Below are 18,550 nucleotides of genomic sequence, written 5' to 3' on the forward strand. Positions count from 1 at the left end.
CCTCTGTCCAGGCTTTCTGAACTATGCAGTGCAGCCACTGTAAGACTCTTATACCACCATACTTCAGCATTTCTGGTCGAATATCATCTACTCCTGCTGCCTTTCCACATTTCAAGCCTTTGATGGCTTCTTCTACTTCAAGTATGGATATGTATTCCTGACTGCATGCCTGGTCAGTGTTTTTTATCACTGTGCTGTCATCACTGCTTGTTTCATTTAGCAGTTTTTCAAAGTAATTACTCCATATTTCAAGGATATCTTTTTCTCCTGTTTTCATGTCACCTTTATCATCTCTAATTCCTTTTACAGCACTCTTTCCTCCATTCCTAAGCTTCTTCAACAACCTCCAGAATATTTTGCCACCTTCTTGATATTTATTTTCTATATTCTTGCCAAAGTCCTCCCATGACTTTTGTTTAGCTAGTTTTACACACTGTTTAGCTTTCTTACATTTGTCTCTGTATTCTGTAAGAGTAAAAGCTGACTTATTTGCCAGGAACTTTTGATATGCTTTCTTCTTTTCCTTCACTACCTCTCTAACTTCCTGTGTCCACCAGGGAGTTCTGATTTTTTTATCCTTGCACACAACCTCACCACATGCCTCTCTGGCAGAATCAATCAATGTTTCCTTCAGAGTTTGCCACTGAATCTCCAAAGTTTGATTCCTGTTCTCAAACTCTTTCATTTTCTTTTCAATAATATTTCTGTATTTTAGTCTACAGTTCACATCTGAGAGCTGCTCAACTTTTATTCGCTTTAAAACTTTCTTACATGTTATTCTTTTCAATATGAAATTCAATTTTATCCTGCTCAAGACTAAATAGTGATCACTTCCAATTTCAAATCCTCTGTACACTCTGGTGTCCTGCACCAGGGAGAAAACATCACTATCAACAATAACATAGTCAATGAGACTTTTCTTATTCCTAGCCTCTTCTCTCCATGTGAATTTTTGCACATTTTTATGTTGGAACATGGTGTTAGTAATAACCAGTCCATGTCCTGAGCAGAAATCCAACAGATATTTGCCATTATTATTAGCTTTGCTCTTTTCTCCAAATTTTCCCAAAATATTTTTGTATGTCTCACAATCATTTCCTACTCTACTATTTAGATCCCCAACAAGGACCAACTTTTCATTTTTCATTGTGTCAGTTGCTTTTTCTAAAGCCTCAAAAAATTCCTCCACTTCTACCTTAGTAGAACCTTCTGTGGGACCATAGGCACAAATAAGTCTCATTGTCCAGTTCCCCATTCTCATATTTGCCCAAATTACTCTACTTGAGACTGACTGCCATTCAAGAAGATTAGCCTCATATTTTGTGTTGAATACTATGGCTACTCCTTCTTTTCCTTGATTGTCATTGCCTGAATATAACATTTTGTATTTATTGCTCAGAAAGATCTCACCAGTTTTGATCTTTTTTGTTTCAGTCACCCCTATTATGTCGATCTGGTACTTATCTAATTCCTCAGCTAGCTCCATTTCTTTGCCATTCAGGCTTCTTACGTTGATAGTACCGATCTTTAACTCTGGTGATGTTGAGTTGGGGTTTGTTTTCAGATTTGTTCCAGTAGCTGACTTTTCGCTGTTCACCCTGGTTCCCTGGCGAAAACAACGGGGGCCTTGTTTAACCGGGCGACGCCCCAGCCGGCATGAAATTTTGTCATGTTGTACCATCATTTTTTATTTTGGTTTAACCAATAAGAATACAATTTGGTCGGCTAAATCCCAAATTGCCAGCCCATCCTCGTTCGTTCAGTATCAAAGTAGATACCCAACAGGGTGCACCATGAGAAGGTGAGGATTGGACATTAGGTCAGAAGCCCTGGTCGGTTCTCCGCATTCCTTTAAAGGCTATGTGGAGGTCTCCTCTCAGTTATACAGCTTTGACCCTTAAGCACCCCCCGATTTTGCGATTTTGCCATGAATGCGAAATCAGAAAAAAAAAAAAAGCAAATGTAAAATATTGCGTAAAACTGGGGGAATCTGCCACAGAGACCCTTGAATTATTTCATAACGCATATGAAAATAAAGCCATGAGCCAAACTCAATGTTTTGAGTGACATTCATGTTTTGAGAAGAGCAGAACCACCTTGATAATCATCACGAGAGATTTGAACATTCATCGCTGCCAAGTTCATTCCCCAGCTCTTGACTTCTGACCAGAAGGAGCACCATGTGAATGTCTGTCAAAATCCTCATCAAAAGGCATTGATGACCCAACCTTCATCTCAAGGGTCATCACAGGGGATTTAAACTTGGGTTTATGGCTACAACCAAGAGACAAAACAGCAATTGTCACAGTGGAAGAGTAGACATTGTTGAAGCACTCCTCAAGACCAAAGAAGGCAAGGCATGTCTGGAGTGCGACAAAGAGCATATTGTCTTTTTTTGACATTAAGGAAATTGTGCACTGCGATTTTGTCCTACCCATCAGATGGTAAATGCAAAATTCTACTGCAACATTTTAAGGTGATTGAGAGAAGACTTTCATTGCAAAAGACTGGAACTGTGGCAAAGCCATAACTAGCTCCTCCACCACGACAATGCTCCACCACGACAATGATGCGCTTCAACACTAGACTTCCAGGAAGCATTTGGAGAATGATCAAAGCAGTGGAATCGCTGCATGAACTAGAAAGGGACTACTTTAAAGGGGACTGAGTTCAAATTTAAATTGGGTAAGATGGCGGCACTGTTAAGCTGCCTCTCTTCACTGTGTGCTGCTTAATTAGTGATAGTCTTGGGCCAGCTATCTCTGATAGGGTACCAGTGGAGATTGAACTGCCTACTCAGTCTCCAAAAGTTAGATAGGGTTAAATGGCCTCACCTACTCCCTATATATGGGAATAAAAAGGTGTTAGCTGAAAAGTTGTACAGATTTTATTAGCCTAGTCAAGTTTCTTTTTGATAGCATATATAATCAACAGTGGTTAAAGTATGTTAAATGGCTATCATATATTAGATCCTTTTCATACAAATTATGAAGACTACAACTGTGTTAGAAATAATTACTTTAATTTACCGATGTTTCAACCTTCGTATGAAGGTCATTATCTGGAGTATACACATATATACAGAGACAAACTGTATTACATTTCACACAGTATACCAAGTCACAATAATTTGATCAACGGTTATTCTACTGGCGCCTGACCTCTAGTGAAAAAAAAATTAATAAAAATACAATAAATTAGAATAATTACATCAAAGCCATATTCTATTTATAACATCATCAGAGAACAATTTCATATAGTTTAATTACAGCAAAAGTGACGTCCTAATTTAGATCCAGAAGGAAGATGCTTGACCAGTGTATCTAGGAAAGGAAGACTTTCAATCTCAATTGTGAATTGTATGTGTTTTTGTTGCAGGTGGCTGAGGAAAGTGTCTAATGTCTGGTGGCCATGGGACCAGACAGTGAAAACATAGTCAACGTATCTAAGCCAGCCTGACTTTTGAAGTAGAGGAATATAGAACACTTGCTCTAAAGCTTCCATATAAAAGTTAATTGGTGGGGATAATGTTCAGCCCATGGCTGCCTTCTTTTTGTAAGTAGGAAGTATTTTGCCACATAAAACAGCCAGAACATAGCACATGTGCAAACAGCGCTGTTATATCGGGAAGGAATTTATCCTGTAAAATAAGAATTGTGTCATTGATTGGGACATTGTGAAGAGGGCAGAGACATCAAAACTGATGTCCCAATCAATGACACCTACCACCACCACCACCCAACACAAAAACTGGGTGTCATTAACACACTAAAAAACAGGGCTTTGAAGATTTGCTCAATGAATAAACACTTAAAGATGAATTAAAAGTTATCTGCAATTCCTTCCTGAAAAATAGCTACAGCCAAAATACTATCAACAAAATTCTTCACAAGACCTCACTTAAAAACAAAAATAAACTAGATTACAATAAAATTTAACCATTCTATATATTAAAGGATTATCAGATAAAATAAACAGAATACTATAGAAATACAACCTTAAAACCACCTTTAAACCTCCTGCAAGATTAAAGAACTTACTCAACTCATCCAAGGATCCACTGCCCACCTTGGAATATACTGTAATTTGCCCCATATAGGTGAAAGGACACACAATTCCTGCCTGAAAAAAGGAACAGAAATGACACATTAAATTTAATAACTATGGTAAATCTGGTCTTTCTGATCATGCCCTGAATACTCTACATAGAATTGACTGGAAAGGCACCTGTTGTTTACATCAGGCTGAAACATGGCATGAATGTAAATTTAAGGAGGCCTGTGAAATTCTTATCAAACACCTTAATCTTAACAATAATGATGGTCTAAAAATCCCAAGAATACGGAAGGTACATATTCTACCCTCATGACCTTTCTGCCTAAGAGTTAATTATAAATAGGACTGCAGGTAATCCAGGATCTAAACTCATCATCATCATCAAATTCCTGCCATGTACCCTCAAGGGGTGTACAGGGATCTAAACTCTAATATAAAAACTCTCATGTTAAATTAGGACATCACTTTTGCTATAATTAAACTATCTATATGAAATTGTTCTCTGATGATGTTATAAATAGAATATAGCTTTGATGTTGTTGTTTTAATTTATTGTATTTTAATTAATTTTTTTCACTAGAGGTCAGGCCAGTAAAATAACTGTTGATCAAATTATTGTCTCTTTGGCATACGGTATGAAATGTAATATAGCTTATCTCTGTGTATATATATATATGTGTGTGTGTGTGTACTCCAGATGATGACCTTAATGTGAAGTTTGAAACATCAGGAAATTAAAATAATTATTTCTAACACAGTTGTAGGCACCATAATTTGATTGAAATGAATGCTGATCACCATATAACACTAAAGGAAACGATATATTAGATCCTGGAACATAAATCACTTCATAAATAATAGCTTCATTGAAGTTTGGATTTGATTTCAAATCCAAACTTCAAATTGCATGTAATTTATTTTTAATTCATCATCATTATCTCCTTGAGAATAATTTTGAATGATTTACAGTGGTTGCAGAAAAGTCTAGCTGTCATTTGCCACGTAGACTCACTAAGCGGCACAGGTCTGAATCTGATGGTAATGAGTCAGGAGGTTTCTTGATAAACTGATGATTCTGGGAGGAGAGGTCTTGAGTAGTAGACTTAGTTGAGTAGTTGCCCATACAGGGAACTGAATGTTCCCTGTATGGACAACATTTCCAGGATTTTTTTGTTGCATGTCCCTACCCTCTGCTTTACTGTTCCCAAATAAAAATGAGATTCAAGCTCTTGTGGTATCACTAATTAATAAAAACCTCCTTCAGAAACTAACTCCAAGAAAAATTATATAAAAAAAAAAATCCTAACCGAAAATTTTAAATCATCATCATCATCATCATCAAATTCCTGCCATGTACCCTCAAGGGGTGTACAGGATATGATAGTACTACATATCATTACTAACTTCCTATCTACAATTTTCCTCCAAATCAGTCTGTTACTTGTCAAGACTCCAAAATTATCAGATCTTATATTTCTATCGTCTAAGGCACTTTGTACCATATCAATCCACCTATATCTTGGTGTTCCTCTGGGTCGTTTTGCTGCCAACCTGGCAGAGAACACTTGTTTTGCTAATCTTTCTTCGCACATTCTATTTAAGTGAGATTAGCTCTGCTAATCTCACTTAAATAGAATAATTCCTGGATGCTGACAATGTCAAGTTCTTTCCTAATATCCTCGTTTTTAATATGATATTGCCATTGATGCCATCTGTTCACGCCTCTAATCTTTCTCAGGACTCTCATATCTGCGGTCTCTAGTCTTTGGTCAAGTGTTTAACTTCTCACCCAGCTCTCAGATCCATATGTTAAAACTGGTTTGAACACTGTCTTGTATACAGCAAATTTAGCGTTCTGACTAATTTCTCTCTTATTCCATATGAATTTATTCAATTGACTGCCTACCATACCATCTTTGTTGATACTATTGTCTATTTCTATATTTAATTTACCATCTTCAGTAAAAATCGTGCCTAAGTAGCTGAAATGTTTTACTTGTTCCACAGGTTCCCCTTTCACAACACAGTTGACATTTTCAACAGATTGGCCTATTTTCATTGTCTTTGTCTTTTTAATGCTGACCTTCATACCATATCTATTACAACAGTTATTCAATTTAGTCAGGGAATCTTGCAAACTTGTAGCAGATTTATTTAAAAGTATAACATCGTCCGCATAAAGCAAAGAGCTGACATTAACATCTCCAATTCTGATGTCATGTTTAACACTTTCCTTCATAATGTGATCCATATAGATAATGAATAACAGAGGGGCTAATGTACATCCTTGTCTCACACCAGATTTAACATTAAACCATCTTCCTGTACTTCCTTCAATTCTAACTGCTGACTTACAACTCAAATAAAGACTAAATATTGCTTGATATAATGACCCATTGACACCATATAACTGTAGGGTATTGAATAGCTTCTCTCTTGGCACCTTGTCATATGCCTTTTTCAGATCGACAAAACTTAAATACAGATCTTTGTTATATTACCATGCTTTCTCAACTATTTGTCGTAAGGTAAAGATCTGATCCTGACAGCCTCTATTTGGCCTGAATCCAGTTTGTTCTTCACCAAGCTTTTCCTCCACAATTCTTCTCTTTCTCAAGTATACTTGCATAGATCTTGCCAGGAACACTCAGTAGGAAAATACCTCTGTAATTCTCACATTCAGTTTTATTTCCCTTTTTATATATGGGTACTATTAGAGCTCTACTCCAATCGTTGGGAATTTGTCCCTCTGGGCAGGCTTTCTGAACTATGCAGTGCAGCCACTGTAAGACTTCTATACCACCATACTTCAGCATTTCTGGTCGAATATCATCTACTCCTGTTACCTTTTCACATTTCAAGCCTTTGATGGCTTTTTCTACTTCAAGTATGGATATGTATTCCTGAATGTATGCCTGTTGAGTGTTTTTTACCACTGTGCTATCACTGCTTGTTTCATTTAGCAATTTTTCAAAGTAATTACTCCATACTTCAAGGATATCTTTTTCTACTGTTTTCATGTCACCTTTATCATTTCTAACTCCTTTTACAGCACTCTTTCCTCCATTTCTAAGCTTCTTCAACAACCTCCAGAATATCTTATGACCTTCTTGATTTTATTTTTTATGTTCTTGCCAAAGTCCTCCCATGACTTTTGTTTAGCTAGTTTTACACAGTTTTTTGCTTTCTTACTTTTGTCTCTGTATTCTCTAAGAGCAAAAGGTGACATATTTTCCAGCAACTTTTGAAATGCTTTCTTCTTTTCCTTTACATGTTAGTCTACAGTTCACATCTGAGAGCTGCTCAACTTTTATTCGCTTTAAAACTTTCTTACATGTTATTCTTTTCAATATGAAATTCAATTTTATCCTGCTCAAGAATAAATAGTGATCGCTTCCAATTTCAAATCCTCTGTACACTCTGGTGTCCTGCACCAGGAAGAAAACATCACTATCAACAATAACATAGTCAATGAGACTTTTCTTATTCCTAGCCTCTTCTCTCCTTGTGAATTTGTGCACATTTTTATGTTGGAACATGGTGTTAGTAATAACCAGTCCATGTCCTGAGCAGAAATCCAACAGGTATTTGCCATTATTATTAGCTTTGCTCTTTTCTCCAAATTTTCCCAAAATATTTTTGTATGTCTGACAATCATTTCCTGCTCTGCTATTTAGATTCCCAACAACGACCATTTTTCATTGTGTCAGTTGCTTTTTCTTAAGCATCAAAAAATTCCTCCACTTCTACCTTAGTAGAACCTTCTATGCGACCATAGGCACAAATAAGTCTCATTGTGCAGTTCCCCATTCTCATATTTGCCTACATCACTCTACTTGAGACAGTCTGCCATTCAAGAAGGTTAGCCTCGTATTTTGTGTTGAATACTATGGCTACTCCTTCTTTTCCTTGATTGTCATTTCCTGAATATAACATTTTGTATTTATTGCTCAGAAAGATCTCACCAGTTTTTGTCTTTTTTGTTTCAGTCTCCCCTATTATGTCGATCTGATACTTGTCTAATTCTTCAGCTAGCTCCATTTCTTTGCCATTCAGGCTTCTTATGTTGATAATACTGATCTTTAACTCTGGTGATGTTGAGTTGGGGTTTGTTTTCAGATTTGTTTCAGTAGCTGACTTTTCGCTGTTCGCCATGGTTCCCTGGTGAAAACAATGGGGACCTTGTTTAACCAGGCGATGCCCCAGCCGGTATGAAATTTTGTCATGTTGTACCATCATGTTCTATATTGGTTTAAGCCAATAAGAATACAGTTTGGTCGGCTAAATCCCAAATTGTCAGCCCATTTTCGTTCGTTCACTATCCAGGTAGATACTCAACAGGGTGCACCACGAGAAGGTGTGATTGGACATTAGGTCAGAAGCCCTGGTCAGTTCTCCGCATTCCTTTAAAGGCTATGTGGAGGTTTCCTTTCAGTTATACAGCTTTGACCCTTAAGCTCCCCCATAACTAAGTGTATGTATAAAAATTATAACAACACCAATTTTAATATCTTTATATGAAATAAGCTGAAACAGTTAAAATCAAACAGTTAAACAATACTACTACTACTACAGAATGCTTTGAAGATTGTGGGAAAATGAAATTTGGTAACATCAGAAATGAAGGAATATACAAAAAAAAGTGTGATTTACAACCAGTTAATGAATGGGTAAAAATTGATTAACATACAGTCACACTTTTATTATGTTAACCCATCTTCTGACAATGTTATTATCAGTAGTTTCTATGTATGCACATTTAAAATAGTTTCTAGTCAGTTTTTTCTATGTGGCTTCTTTTCTGATTTGATAGACAGGGAGTTGAATTTTTACCATATGTATCTTTGACACACACACACACATTTTATTGAAAACATAGAAGAATTATTCAAAAAATTTTACAATACAATTTGGAGATAACATTTTGTGCTTTGAAACAGGAGAAATTACTTTTTTTTCCCAGCTGGCCTTGTATTTTATGCATTATGACATTCATTTTCTCATCAAGCCTTAGCAGAAAGATAATTGGTTGTAAATATTTTCCTTGTTCACCTTGAGAATTTTTTTTATAAAGTTGTATCCTTATGCAAACCCTCACTGTGGCCAAACAGGAAGAGATGAACTTAATGATTACATGTTTTAGTCATCATGCTAGATCTCTTTTGTCTTACACCTTTGGAACTGACCATAAAATTTGGGGGGAATGGACTATAATTCTCCATCATAGCAAATTCAAAGGAAACAGATTATTTGAGGAATCTGCTGAAGTTATTCAAATTTTAAAACAAATTCCTGCATCAGTAAAAAAAAAAAAAAAAAAAAAAGGCAAGTACAACCAAAAAAGAATAACCATGCAGAGTCACTTAGCCGTCACCATGAATGCAAAGTTTCTGAATTGCCACAGGTTAATTTTTTTCTTTTGTGTGACAGAATATTAGCCCTCTAGATTAAAATAGTTAATTTTAAATTTCCCATTAGGCATCTGCAATTCCTTAAATCCCAAATGGTATCTAAAGCAGACATTTGAAATCTGTGGTTTTAGTATAGTTTTATGTCATTGTATTGCTTTTAATGATTCAGAATTTCTAGATATGATTCTGTGACTCTTGCCAGAAAGCTACCCACTTGTGATGTGGATTAATCTGTTTTGGTTATTTCTTTCATAACAAAACCTGAGATAAACTATACATGCATTTGAGAGAGAGAGAATCTTGTTTTCTTCTGAATGTAAGAAAAGGAAATGTGGTAGTACTTTGAAATAATATGTAACTGATATTTCTATTGAATTTTTATTTTTAATTAATATTTGGATGGTTATAAGAGAAGTAAATCATATTTTATGCATTTTCAGGGATTTGGGGGCATATGGTACAGATATCTTTTCAGATTTATTTTGCTCTTTTCGTATATTATTCCCATCAGGTAAGATCTCATATAGTTATTTGCCAAATTTACAAATTTTGTATTTGTAAGTTACTTATGAACCACAATTAGTAATTTATTTTGCTTTAATTATATTAACCTTTGATTGCTAATGTTTATGGAGTGGATGTTAATGTTGTGATGATTAGTTCACTTTTCTGTATTCATCTTCTGAACATTAAAATAGACCTGTGATTAGTTAATGGACTCATTGGACATTGATGGACTTATTGGATGTGAATAAAATAATAATATATCAAGAAAAATTAAATTACTGAGATTATCAGGCATGTCAGCTGACTACAGCATGAGTTTGCACTAGCTATTCTCATTTGTGCGAAGGGAGAAGAGGATAGACTTCTAGATATCATTTAGTTACTTTTATTTTTAATTATTTAATTTTTTTAAGGATTATCAGTAAATTGTCTTCCATTGGCTGTATTCACCATAGTTAAAATTTGAAATTGGTGCATAGAAATGTACATACAATTTGACAGTTTGCTGGTTGACAAAGCATTAATTGATTTTTAGTGGAACCTGTGGCATAAAAATCACAGTGACATCTTTAATTAGTAAAAGGACAGATATTTCATACTAAAATTAATAGTACATCTTCAGTGTCTGTAATAGGAATGGAATACAAGCAAAACGTTCGGTGGATCACCTATTAAAATACAATTGTTACTGCGTGCTAGGAAATAATGGAAATAACAAATTTAATCTATTAAGATAAATGGTTTTTTACACAAGATAAAAAAGTCTCCCAGGTCTTTGAGAGAGACATACAGTCATTTCTATTTAAATTCGGTCGGTGTAAGATAGTTTCACAACTTTCTTTGAATAAGCATTCATATTTGAATCTGCATCTATGGAGGAGAACTGCTTTATCCCACTTGACACTATCAGTAGAGTCAATACTGTGCTGCACCAGACCAGACTTCAGAGGTTTGTTATAATCAATATAATATTGATGTTCTTTTTTCCAAAGAACGGCCAGTTTGTCCAAAATAAGAGACATCGCATTCGCAAGATATTTGGTAAACGCCAGCCAAAGATAGAGAAGAAGGTAATAAAGAAGAAATTTTGTTCATAGGAATATATGTTGGAATCAATTGATACTTTTTCAGAATTCTACCTGTAGGTTCTGAGATTCCTGGAATGTATGGAATAGGAACTCTGCAGACTGTTGAAGAAACTGTAGGTGTTGGAACATAAGAGACAAGTATATCTGTTGGATTTGATTGGAGTTATAATCATTTGATTCCATTAACTTTTTAATGATGGAAAGTTCTTGTTGTAAGATTATTGGGGAAGAGAAAACTTTATGTGCTCTGTGAATTAGAGATTTAAGAATGCCAAATTTTTGAGACATGTGGTGCACAGACTTTTTGAATGTATCTGCCAGTAAATGTGGGTTTTCGAAAGACACTTGTAGATAAGGTACCAGAAGACGTTCTAGTAAGGAGGATGTCCAAAAATGGTAAAGTACCAGAGTTTTCTTTTTCCATAATGAATTGGATGCATGGATGAAGGTTATTTATCCGTTGTAGAAAAGTGGTAAGTTCATCTTCAGTGTGTGGCCAAACAGCAAAAACATTATCGACGTAACAGTACTAAAGAGATGGTTGAGGATGAATGGATGAGAACATAGTATCTTCGAATTGTTTCAAATAGTAGTTTGCCAAAGGTGGAGACAGAGGGCTACCCATGGCAGTACCTTCAATTTGTTTGTAGATTTTGTTTTTCCAACTGAAATAACCTCAGTGGATGACATATTCGAATATCCTTGCGATATTATTATTATTTTCGGGCTACTCCAGGGAGTCCTTAGCCTCATCGAGGAAGACCCTAAACATCATATCCACACAACTATACGACATTCACAGTATCTATCATACCTTGCCTTGAACTCGCTCACTGTCATAGCACCCATAACAGACTCCGGCAGCTTATTCCACTCATTTACCACTCTAAAAGTAAAGAACCCAGCTCTAACATCACTGCTAACCACACTCTTGCCCAGCTTCCATAGGTGTCCCCTAGTTCTCCCACCACCAGTCCTGATCTCAAAAATATCTTCTGAAATAATCTTATAGAATCCTTTTAGCAATTTGAATGTCTCAATCATATCTCCCCTTTTCTGCCTATCAACCAGTTTCTGCAACCCACATATCTTCAACTTGTTCTCATATGGTTCATTCCATAGACCTGCTATCATCTTAGTCACTCGCCTCTGGATCCTCTCCACCTCCTCCCCATCAAGAAGGAACCGAAGTGACCAAATCTGGGCACAGTAGTCAAGATGAGGTCTTATCAAGGCTCGGTACAGAGGTACAATAACTTGCTTGTCTCTGCTCATTAAGGTATTTTTCAACAACCAAGTGAGTTGATGAGCTGATTTAGCTACTTTCGCAATGTGCCCCCTAAACTTCATCTCCCTATCCACCAACACTCCCAAGTCCCTGGCCTCATTAATCTCTTGGAGTACAGTTCCACCCATGTGGTATACTGCTGCTAATCTTTTCACCCCAAAATGCATAACCTTACATTTTGTCACATTAAATTGACATCCATTCTCCTTAGCCCAGAACTCCAATCTATCTAAGTCATCCTGCAACACTTTGACATCTTCTGCATTCACTATCGCCCTCCCCAACTTTGCATCATCAGCGAACAAATGAACTGTTCCACTTAGATCCTTCCCTATATCGTTAATGAACAGATTAAACAGCAGTGGTCCAAGAACAGAACCCTGCGGCACTCCACTAGTCACAGGCCGTCTTTTGGACTCCACTCCTGAATAAACCACTCTTTGATATCTCTCCATCAACCACCCACCTATCCATCTCACCAACCCTATATCCATTCCCATATGTTGTAGTTTACGGATTAGAATTCCATGTGGTATCCTGTCAAATGCCTTTGCCAGTGTCGTGTCATTCTATTTTCATGTTGTGTTCGAATCCGCCATCTTGTTACAAGTCACTTTCACCTAAATAAACACAACTAATTGTAAATTGATCACTAATCCAAGGGTAGAGAAATTTCTATTATACTGTGCCACTCTATCCTTAGATAAGTCTATGTGAAATAGTAGGATCAATTCAAAGTTAGTTAGCAGTCTTTCATTCAATCAGGCCGAAGTATATATTCTCTTTCTGGGATTCCCACTAGATTCGAATTTTTGTGAACTGTGCAGTAAAAAGAAATTCAGGCAAATACAATAGTTAGATTAACCAATGAAACATTTAATATAGGTCATATAACACACATAAATTTTACTTCTAATTTCTATATACTAGAAACAAGTCAAACATTAAGTTTAGATAATCTCAATAGCACAATCTTCCAAGTCTTCACATGTACTTTCTCAGCTTCTGGGTTACAAAGTGTCTACACTTAAATTAATATAATGGAACATCCAATCTAGTCAGTTTTCACACAATTCTCAGTCATGTTATAAGTTCAAAATATTACAAGCACTAATAGCTGAAAATATCTTTCAAACAATTCTTATCTCCAACTCTCATTCACAAAGAGTTTCCACAGTTAAAGTAGCGTTAAGCATAGCGTAATTAACACACAATTCTTCGAGCATAGAAATAATACACTATGATAAACCTTACCAGAAATAGTTCCTAATACATCAGTTAGGTTGTGAGCAAACCTTTGGAACTTATTTATCTTACTTAATAAAAACACATCTACAAGACTTATCCACGGTTATACTTAAAGCACTATCAAACGTACTTCAGAATTCTAGACTTCAATTACAGGGTACTTCAACTATCGTCGTTACCACTCATAAACTAATTAAACACTGTGAGGTTCTTTTTAGGGCAAATCGGAAATAAGCCACAATTCTAGAATAGCCGGGTTCATTCAGAATTCTTCCTTAAACATCCAGCTTTTTATTTTATCTGATTGTAGTATTAATTTCCTTTTCATTATTACTGCTGATTATACTTTCAGCTAACTATAAAGCTCGTTTCGTCCTTGCTCACTTATAAAAAAATATCCACTCAACTCCTACCCTTAAGAACCTTTTATTTACTTCTACTTCTCTAGTTTATCTCCTTGCTACTTTTTACTTCCAAAATTCCGTTCCGACTCCCCTACTACGTATACATTTTCTCCTCTTTATTTAGTCCACGCTCCGTTCCACTCGCGCTCGTTTATTTCACGCGTCTCTATGACAACCGATAAACGTAAACATTCTCGCGAATGTTACATTAGGCTATACAACTACATTGAGTTATTACATAACATTAAGCTTTCACAAAACAGGAATAATTAGAATATTTGCTTTTCAATAAATGCGTAGTTAAATTACAAATATAAGTTCTTACAATATTGACATAACAATAAATAAAATAGCTTAATATATTTAATTCAGAATCATATTATCATTAACACATTCCTTTGATTAAACAATTAAATATTTGATAAAATTAAGGTAGTTATATGAATATTAAGTTTTAAAATAAGTTATATACATTAAATAATATTTACAAGTCTAGCCTTTGTGATGGAAGATCATGTTGGATTCTGAAGCAAATAATAATTACTCTAATCTCTACATAATCAGAATCCAACACCAGGTCCAGCAGTATCACTGTAAACCCATTTCCCTTGTCCAGTTCAGCCGTCACCTTGTTATAAAACTTGAGCAAGTTACTCAGGCATGATCTACCCTTTACAAAGCCATGCTGTCCCCTGTACTGTATCTCATTTTCATCAATCCATTCCTGTATTTTTCTATTGACTACTTTCTCCAAGACCTTGACAACAACTCCTGATATGCTGATCGGTCGGTAATTTGCATCCATAGTCTTGGATCCTCCTTTATGCAGTGAAACTATTTTCCCCTCTTTCCACGCCCTCGGGACTAAACCAGACCCGACACTCAGATTAAACAACATAGTCAAGGGCACTGATAATTCCTTAGCCACTTCACGCAAGACCCGTGCCGATATACCATCCAATCCCACAGATGTATTCACATTAAGGTTCTGTAATAGACTATTCACCTCCACTTCATTCATCACAATTCCCGTATAAACTAATGGCTCCTTCATTTTTTCAATGTCTCCACCTGGATGATATACTGTTGCAAAGTGCGTGCTCAGTAACTCCACTATATCAACTGGTTCAGTGACCTCCTTACCATCGTCATTCCTTAAAATCATTTTGCCATGTACAGTTTTTTTCTTGCTTGCAGCATATTGAAAGAACTGTTTGAGATTCTCTTTTGCTTGCATAGCTAGATTCCTTTCATAATCGGCTTTTGCTGTTTTTACCACACTCGTTACCCTTCTGGCCTGCACTTTATACCGTTCGTGTGCCTGCAGGTCGCCCCTTTCTTTAAATTCCCTCCACAGTTGTTTCTTTTTTTGCAGCTCAAGCTTAATGGTGTTATTTATCCATTTAACCCCTACTTGTTTTACTATTCGGACCCTAGGTATACAATCAGCCATACCTCCTGTAAATGCTCCTTGACCACTTCCCATGCTCTATCGACGTCCAGCCCTTGCAGTTGTACATGCCATGGCACTGATCCAAGCAATCTCCTAAGCTTGTCATACTTGCCAGCACGGTAATTCCACATATACCCTGTCTTAATCAAAAATTCCACACCTTTAGCCACCTCCCAGGTCAAGACCTTATGATCACTCTCACCAATAGGTGGCAACATGGTCATATTCATTACAGTCAAATTGTGAGATGCTATTACCAGGTCAAGCACTCTCACACCCCTAGTATTTTCAATTACATGCTGTCTCAGATAGTTATCCCTTAATAATTGAATAAAATCCATTTCCTTCCTCACATGTGTCCTCTCCTCCTTCCAATCAATGTTACCATAATTAAAATCCCCCATAATAATTACCCTCCATCCACTCATTTCATCAATTTGTTTATGCATACTATCTCCACCATCTATTCCATCACCTGGTCTATAGCAGCACCCAACTGTATATTTTATTCTGCCAGTCTCAATCTCACACCAAATAGCCTCAAATGAGCTCCTTTCACTATCCTGCAATACAACTTCAGTTCTCCTTGGTTGCAGTTCATCAGCTATCATCAATAACACCCCTCCCCCCATTTTATTCTCTCTGTCCCTCCTAAACACACTATAACCTACACATTCTATCCCACTAACTATATCATCTTTCGTCAGCCATGTTTCACTAATGCCAATAACCTGTGGCCAGGAAGAGCCAATCAAGGCCAAAAATTCTTCCTTCTTGTTCCTAACACTCCTGGCATTAGTATACATGAAATGCAGTGATCCCTTTGTTCCACCCCTATCTTGATGCGTTATTCTAAATGTCCCATTCCCATTTTTTGTCCTTAGTGCTGGCTCAGGTACATTATATACATTTTTACGCTCAACTGTCTCACTGATGTCTGCATATCCCCCCCCCCATCCTTGGTAGTTCTAGTTTCGCTGGTTCTGCACATCCATTTTCACTTCATTCAGCAACACTTTTTCTAGTCTTCGCATACCAAGTCCATTCAAATGCAGGCCATCCGTCTTGTATAAGTCCTTTCGCCCATCAAACTCATTCCACACGTCCACGAATTCCACACCACACTGTTTGCATAACCTGCGCTTAATGTCATTTGCGATTATGGCCCTCCTTCTAAACTCCTCTCTGTCATACCGCGGCAACAGACTCACCATTCTAACTCTGTCACTCTTTTCTTTCGCTACCTTTTAACAATACTTTCAAGTCCTCTCCCATAAAAAATGTATCACCTTTCAATTCATTCGTACCCGCCACAATTATTAATTCTTTCACCCTCTGTTTTTGCACTCTAATACTCTCACTTACATCCTTAAATTTCGCACCCGGTAAGTACGATTTAGTTACACTCCCATCTATCACTCCTCTTAATAACAAGTCACCATACAACACTCTTTCCTTCATTTCAGAAACTCGCCCACTCTTACGCTGGTTATTTACGTTAGCCGAATCACTCTTTCTTAGATCACCGCTCTCATTGCCATCTTGTACATCGCAATTCCCTATCAAGCCACTATTTTCACTCACATTCTGGCTTTCTTCAACCATAGCTGTCTCACAACCTGACACATAATTCAACTCCTCACTTTGCTTACACTTTCTGCACATTCTCCCACCACTACCACTTTCAATCCAAACTCCAGCCTCATTCGGGAATGCATACATTCCACACACATCACATTGGACAAATTCTCTCACATTATAGTTTTTGAACAATGGCGTCGTATTTTTGGACGCCATTATCTTACATCGCATTGGCACCATATTCAAATCTATGAAACGTATTGTTAAATACTAAATTAAATAACGGAATTTACACCAAAATCACACTGACATCACAAGCTACCAAAATTAGACAATATTACGTTATGATTTTAACCTATATTCTAATTTTCATTCAAAATTATACTTAGCTTTTGGGAGCTCCCTGAAAACATGACCAACCGCCTGGCCCTCTAGCTGGCGGGTAATCTTCATATAAAGAATTGACTGTGTCGGTTAATGGGATATTGGTGAACAGAGAAATTATGTCAAAACTGACTAATATTTCAGAATTTGTAATTTTAATATCCTTGATTTTTTTCAAGAAAATCTGTTGAGTTATTTTATATAGGATCTGGAATGACCAGTGAGAGCACTTTAGGAACGTGATAATATTTTTGCAATCTGATAAGTTGGTGAATCAATGCAATTTCCGATAGGTCGTAAAACAGCCTTCTTTATGGATTTTTGGGAGTCCACAAAGTAGGTGTGTATTTTATCCACGTAGTTAGGATCCCAACTTATAACCTCATCAAGTAATTTATTTAGTTGTTTAATTTGTGAATTAATAGGATTACGTGTGATCTCTTGATGTCTTCTAATAGGCTGGATATTTTTGTCTCATAGTCAGAATTTCATGATTACAATAGCTTTTTCTTTATCGGCCTTAGAAATGGATATTGTATTATCTTTTCTTAACATGTTCATTGCCAATATAAATATTATGCGCCGTTTCGCTGTGGCCGCTATACTATTCCGCTTAGAAACTCGATTGCGACGTCCACGCGATAACGCGTGATCGGCCATTTGGTGAGAACTCGCATCATGCAATATCCCGTGATTGGCAATGAACGTGTTAAAGAAGTTAGACCTTTAATTTCAGCATTTGATAAATTGCATGGAGGTAATTTGCTTTTGAATAACGAAGTCGCAACTTCAAAACATAGTTTGTTGGCATCTTCACTAGGAAGTCCTGATAGATTGCTTTCTATATTATGTAAGAAATCAAGATAAGGAATGCGTGAAGGAATAACAGCAAAATCAAGGCCCTATGCTAAAGCACTGGTTTCAGCGGTGGATAATGGGCAATCGGAAATGTTTACAATCCATTTATTTGTAGACGTACTGTCAGAGATAAAGTTTTTCTTTCGCTTGTTACATTATTATTATTATTATTAGACACCTCCAGGGAGTCCAAAGACTCATCAAGGAAGGGCACCTGTTCTACAGCTCTGTCTCTGCCACTCAATCCACTAACTGACTGCAACTATACCAAT

At 36.5% G+C, this 18,550-nt stretch overlaps 1 protein-coding gene across 2 annotated transcripts in view; it reads left to right on the forward strand.

Moving 5' to 3' along the window:
• Positions 1–18,550, forward strand: part of LOC150110238 (putative phospholipid-transporting ATPase IIB) — a 359,872-nt gene that overhangs the window by 66,620 nt on the left and 274,702 nt on the right. For both annotated transcript variants that reach the window (XM_090398500.1, XM_090398506.1), the window contains exon 9: positions 9,908–9,978. In XM_090398500.1, the coding sequence (XP_090254626.1) occupies positions 9,908–9,978 (71 nt within the window). The remainder of the gene's footprint in view (positions 1–9,907; positions 9,979–18,550) is intronic.

This window comes from Typopeltis vanoorti, chromosome 1 (assembly GCF_054136105.1).
Source record: "Typopeltis vanoorti isolate ZY-2024b chromosome 1, IOZ_Tvanoo_1.0, whole genome shotgun sequence".
Taxonomy (NCBI): Eukaryota; Metazoa; Arthropoda; class Arachnida; order Uropygi; family Thelyphonidae; genus Typopeltis; species Typopeltis vanoorti.